A 5,730-nucleotide genomic window follows, 5' to 3' on the forward strand; every position below is an offset into this window, starting at 1 on the left:
AAAAAATGAACTTAAATGATTTTAGCATATGGCTGCAATATAAGAGAGTGAAAAATGTAAGGGGGTCTGAATACTTTCCATACCCACTGTATGTTTACATTGTGGTATTAAATAGAGGATCTGCATGCTGTGAGTGTCTGAGTGGTCTCCTGCCACTAGATGGTAGGCTATAATGAGACAAGTGTTATTAGTTTGGTATACAGAGCTCTTTACTGATTTCACTCTTAGACACAGTATGACCCAAACCACTGACACTGCCAACAGAGTGAAATTGTTTGCAGTTAATATGTGAAATGAATACATGAAATCATGAATGAATGAAAACAAACTTCAACATCAAATAAAACAAGCAAGGGTTCATAAAGGCTTTAAATAGTTCTAGCTCTTTACTGTGAACATTTCCAGTAGTAGTAAAGACTTGAATAGAATGGTATATCCATGTATTACAGTCCCCTGGCAGGCTGCAAGCCCACGTCACCACACACTGCAGCAGCATGCACTCCAGACCTTTGTGTTATCAGAACATCACAGAAGCCAGAGTATGCAAAGTTCAGAGCGAGAAGTGAAGTAAGGGAGGAAAGGGGAACCACACATACTGTCAGTAAAGCAGAAACAGGAAATATGAATGGTGTATGCCCAGTAGAGGTAAATATCATCACTCAATGTACAGTAGACTGCAGACATGTTCATTTTGACAGGAAAACATTTTATTCTGCTAGGAAACAAAGGACTGCAAAACATAACAGCTTTAAACATTTTTAAGTGCTTTATTAGCACAGCCATATATAATAAAATTGCTAAATTACCTTATTTTAGTATACACCAACAGCAAAATGATGTGTTTGGGGAAATACCCACTGAATTTGACTCACATGCAAGTTTCTACCTGTAAAACAAGTTAGACCAGTATGTGTATTTGCTCTCTTCTCTAGCTTCCCTATTGCTAATATCAGATCTGCATTTGATGCTACAATATAGGCCTTTGTCTCTCTATATTCAAAGCAGATGACATCATTTCTTCTTTACATATGCTGCAGAAAACTTCCTCCTGCTGCCTCTTCATACTTTATTCTATTACTAGAGGCATGTACAAATGTATAACTGCAATTTAAAAGTCCAAGAAGGGGGCAGCAAATTTGCTACATGCTTATTTTTGTTGCAATACTTATGTAATATGTATCAGTTTGCCACCAAATACATTTTTAAAAATCATTTGCACATCCCTGAAACTAATTAGTCACATGAAGACAGCAGTTTAATATATTTTATAGTTTTACACTCTTAACTCTACTTTAATTTATGTGTAGCATCAAACAGTGTTCAAGTAACAAATTTGCCTACCAGCACCACTAATGCCAGACTGTGTGCGTGTGTCTGATATCGCTCCCTCACTGACATTTACTATTACCTATATAATGTACACTAAGCAGTTCACTCAATAGTGAACAGTAAACTGAGATTTCAGATTCTCATCACTAGCAGCTGCAATGGTAATTTTCCACAAGATAAAACACAGAGGGCTGCATTGTGAGATTGTTAGCAGAAATTAATGTACATGGCATGTACACTACTTTTTATATTTCATAGTGGAACGTTTGAGTGCACCCTCACACACAGCCTATGTCTAGGCTGTGACCAGTAACTTCCTGGAGTCTTGCTGACACCATGAGGTCGCCAATTGGGAAGTCACATTAAGGGAGCAGTTGTGTTTTAGTATCCTGGGGCAAAAGGAGGAGGTGGCCTGTACTCTTGAGGTAACGCTCCATGTGTTAGCATCACATCAGTGCAAGTGTAGGAAAATGGTGCACCATCACAGGTCTGCTCCCCTGTGATCTCCAAGTACTCACTCTCAGCACTTCCTCTTCTATCAGTTGTCTCCATATTAATCTCCGCATCTCTCTGAGATACACTTCTCTTCTTCTGGAATTTCTTCTTGAGGTTCTTCAGGTTGGTGACGACTGACGGCTTTGCCTCCCGGTTCTTTACGGGGTGAATGTTGACACCAAGTGGGTGTTCAGCGGTGGTTTGTGCGAAAGAACTTGTAGACGCAGAGTCTGTTCTGATACAAACCTGGTTGTTCTTCACAAGCACACTATGAGAAGGGGCTTCAGGAGGCTGGTTGGCTGAAGTGCTGTCAGGTGAATAACTCTTCCCGGTCACTGGCACAGGCTACAGATCATAAACATGAAACATAAATATTCGTTAGAAAATAAAACTACTTGCAATTTAATTTTAAAGCTACTTAAGACTTGGTTTAAAATTTCATACTTTTAAACCATTAAGTATTCATGACTACTTAAAGGATAAAGCCGGTCATTTTCTATATTCACAATATTATCAACAGTCCCCATACAGAGACTAAAACCAACAATGAATTGCCTCTGTTTAGGTTTAATGTCCCTCAGTGTGTCAGCCCTGGATCAGCTTATTTGTCTGTGCCATAGACCTCTGTTATTGTTCAAAAATGAATAAAAACACATCAATGAAGCGTGTCGCCTCACTGGGTGACATGTTTCTTCATTAGCAAACCCCAAGCCTGAGCATGATGATTCAGCAGAATGTAAACAAAACAGAGCGCTCACTCAAGAGTTTGTGCTTGTGCAGTTGATTGTTTCATGCTAACTTCAGAAGATTATGACTGCTCTGAGCCTTTGGGGCAGCATAGCGGGGTCTGGGGTTTCATAATGGAATAACATGTCACATAGTGCAGTGGTGTGTTTCCCTGATGTGTTTTTAGTCATTTTTGAACAACAAAGGAGGTCTATTGCGAAACCAGGACTGGCAGCTGACAGACATTAACCACGAGTAGAGACAATTCACTTTTGGTTTAGCCTTTCTATGGAGACAGCTGAAAATAATATTAATATAGAAAATGGCCGGCCTTATCATTTAACAAAGAGAAGTCAAGTTAAATCATCTTGAATAAAACGTTTAGAAACCAGCATCTTGCCAATTAATAACAGGAAACTGGTTCCAAAAATAACTTCTGAAAATGTCTTGAGAACCACTTTGATCAGAAAACATTAGGGTATTATTTTAAGGATTTTAAGAACAGTCTGCTGAGGAGGATCCTTTACCATGGTAGTAAGTGGGGAGGTGACGTGTGGAAGTTCATTTTCCAAACATGGATAAAGTCTGTTTGGTTGGCTGCTTGGAGACAGGACTGCAGAGTTTGTCAGGTTACAAGGGCGAAAAGGAAGGGCAGGCAGGGTATCTGTGTGTGACACTGGACAACTCATGTTGGACTGCAGGTTGTTTTGTAGCAAACTGGTGTTCGAATGTCTTTGGGGCAACAGGAGTTCTGCATTGTCAGCGTTGTCATTTGAAGACTTAATAAGATCAGAAAGAAAATGAGACATTTTGTGATTGTTGTCATTGTCATTGCATGGTGTACAGGTGACAAACAAACAGGCAAATATTGAGGCTTAAGAAAGTAAAGGAGACTGGTTCTGTTTCAACTCTAAGTGCATGTACAGTAAATACCTAAAAGCCAATGGTTTATTGTAATGCACGCAGCTAAACTGAGGCCATTTCACACTGTATATTTAACAATAAATTTAAATGCTTAGTGCAATAGATGGGCTACAATATGATAACACCTGTATACAGGTAGGATAACAAACACATTCCCACACCTGTCCACAAGCGACAGTCAGCACCTCACTGAAAGGCATGATGGGAGTCCTACGATGAAAGTCGACCAGGTCCTGCAGAAACCGGTGACGCCTGTTCTCCCCTACTATAAGGTAATGGCCGTCCTCCAATGCATCAATCATGAAATGCCTGCAGAGGTCCTCAGCACTGAGGGATCAGTACACAAGAAGGAATAAGACAGGACTGAACTGTGTGCGAGTGTAAACTGTAAAGAAACTATTAAAGCCTTTAATCCTGCAAACACTCACCGATATGAACGAGTGTAACCGATCCTGCTCTCACTGACTCTGATGAGGAAGTACCCAGGAGGCTTGGACATTAGCAGCTCCTCCGCAGTCCTGCAAAAATTAATTAACATGGTCAAATTACCACAGTTAGCTTGACCCAGTTTTCTAAGATAATCACTGAGGGATTTCATCATCTTAGCTTTCGATATGTTACAGATGGTTTAATAAACGTGATGGTTTTCCTAGTCAGTAAGGAAAACTGATGGAGTACAACATAATCACCATACAGTACACAAAATCGTGAATGTATACAGCGGGAGGAAGTATAATTTCATTTAAAGTCGAAACATATGCTGCTTTAAAGTTTTACAAGGGTACAGTATGAAGTTACTTCAGTTACTATTTGTGATTAATGTGTAACTATTTTGCTTATCTGCTTTGCTTGTTACCACCACTTAAAGGCACTGGCTGCATGCTACACAGGGGTCAAGGAAAATTTTGACTCTTGTTTTACATGGTTGTCAAGAGCTTCCTGACAAGTATTAATTCCTGAAAATATGACATTTTGGAGATTCAAGATTTTGCTTCTGTCCTTTGTTTGGGCTCCTCTAATTTATTTTTTCTTATAGTATTTTTATGGCTCACCTTTGTCCTTTGTTGTGAAGCACCTGTAGTCAGCATGTACTACTTTTTTTAGTTTACTAGTTTTTAGTACGACACTATAAAACCATTTGTATCATATTTGCTATGCAAGTTTTTGAGCAAATAAAAATCACCAAAAATGCCCCATGTATCAAATAAATATACAAAATAATATGGCACATTTATTTCTATATGCCTGGACTGTCTCTCTATGCATAAATGGCAAATAAAAATCTTGAATCTTAAATTTCCTTTTGGATTTTGTTAAAAGGTTTAATAAACATCCCAGTTCCAAAAAATTTCAATGTTCTGGCTATTTTTAGATGTGTCAGGCTTTACAGGGTTAAAGGTTTTACACATGAAACAATCTACTAAACACAATCAGTGCATGCTGCAGTACTGATAACTATGTTTTAAAACAGCCCTTCACATCTTCACTGTGAGACATCCACTGCTGTAGATAGTGGACACTGATATAGACTTCATCCACTTACTTCCTGGAAATGATCCCATGAAACCATTCCGGGACTATACCATTCCCAATCACAGACTGGAGCTGGGTCTCTGTGAACCAGGTGACAGCGACCTGTTGTCCTTGTAACAACTGGCCCCATTCCATCATTTGGGGAAGTGCCTCATTCAGTCCTTTGTTGTGTCAGAGACATGCAAATGCATAATTTACAACTCACCGATTTCAAACAAAGAGCACATTTAGTACATACAGGACAAACCACATATGAGCTATCAGTAAACAAATTCCTGCAAATAGGCTGATGTACCATGGATAACTTGCAGTCTGCGGTACTGTGAACTTTGACCCTCAGTTGAAGTTGTAGTTTAATACAAAAAGGAACCAGTCATTTTTCCCCTCACAAAGAAATTGCATATTTTCTCAAATTTCAACATCATGAAGACAATTTATATGAAATATAGCCTATATAGAATATTCCATTTAATTAGTGAACCAGCCAAACTTGCTTAAAGGCCCTTTCACACCAGACGCGAATTTAACGCGCGATTTATTCGCGCGTCAATAATATTTTTCGAACCAATAACTTGTCAATGATACATTGCACACCGCCGACGTAATTTCGCGACGCGAAAAGCGACATTAATTTTTTTCGCCTCCGGGTCGATTTTTCCAACTCGTCGCGGCGACGGCAGCACCTCTGACCAATCACAATGCAGCTTGTTGACACGTCAAATT

The 5,730-nt window shown here is 39.2% G+C and overlaps 1 protein-coding gene across 2 annotated transcripts in view; it reads right to left on the reverse strand.

The window, feature by feature from the left end:
• Positions 1–278: 278 nt before the first annotated feature.
• Positions 279–5,730, reverse strand: part of hsh2d (hematopoietic SH2 domain containing) — a 6,559-nt gene continuing 1,107 nt past the window's right edge. Inside the window, exons 2-6 of one of the 2 annotated variants that reach the window (XM_020612941.1) lie at positions 5,018–5,168; positions 3,903–3,992; positions 3,636–3,801; positions 3,078–3,329; positions 279–2,169 (exon numbers count right to left, since the gene is read on the reverse strand). In XM_020612941.1, coding sequence (XP_020468597.1) covers positions 1,711–2,169; positions 3,078–3,329; positions 3,636–3,801; positions 3,903–3,992; positions 5,018–5,145 — 1,095 coding nt within the window. In that variant the 5' untranslated portion in view covers positions 5,146–5,168 and the 3' untranslated portion in view covers positions 279–1,710. The remainder of the gene's footprint in view (positions 2,170–3,077; positions 3,330–3,635; positions 3,802–3,902; positions 3,993–5,017; positions 5,169–5,730) is intronic. The other variant, XM_020612940.1, reaches the window with a different exon arrangement.

Source organism: Monopterus albus, unplaced genomic scaffold (assembly GCF_001952655.1).
Source record: "Monopterus albus unplaced genomic scaffold, M_albus_1.0 scaffold129.1, whole genome shotgun sequence".
NCBI classification, from domain to species: domain Eukaryota; kingdom Metazoa; phylum Chordata; class Actinopteri; order Synbranchiformes; family Synbranchidae; genus Monopterus; species Monopterus albus.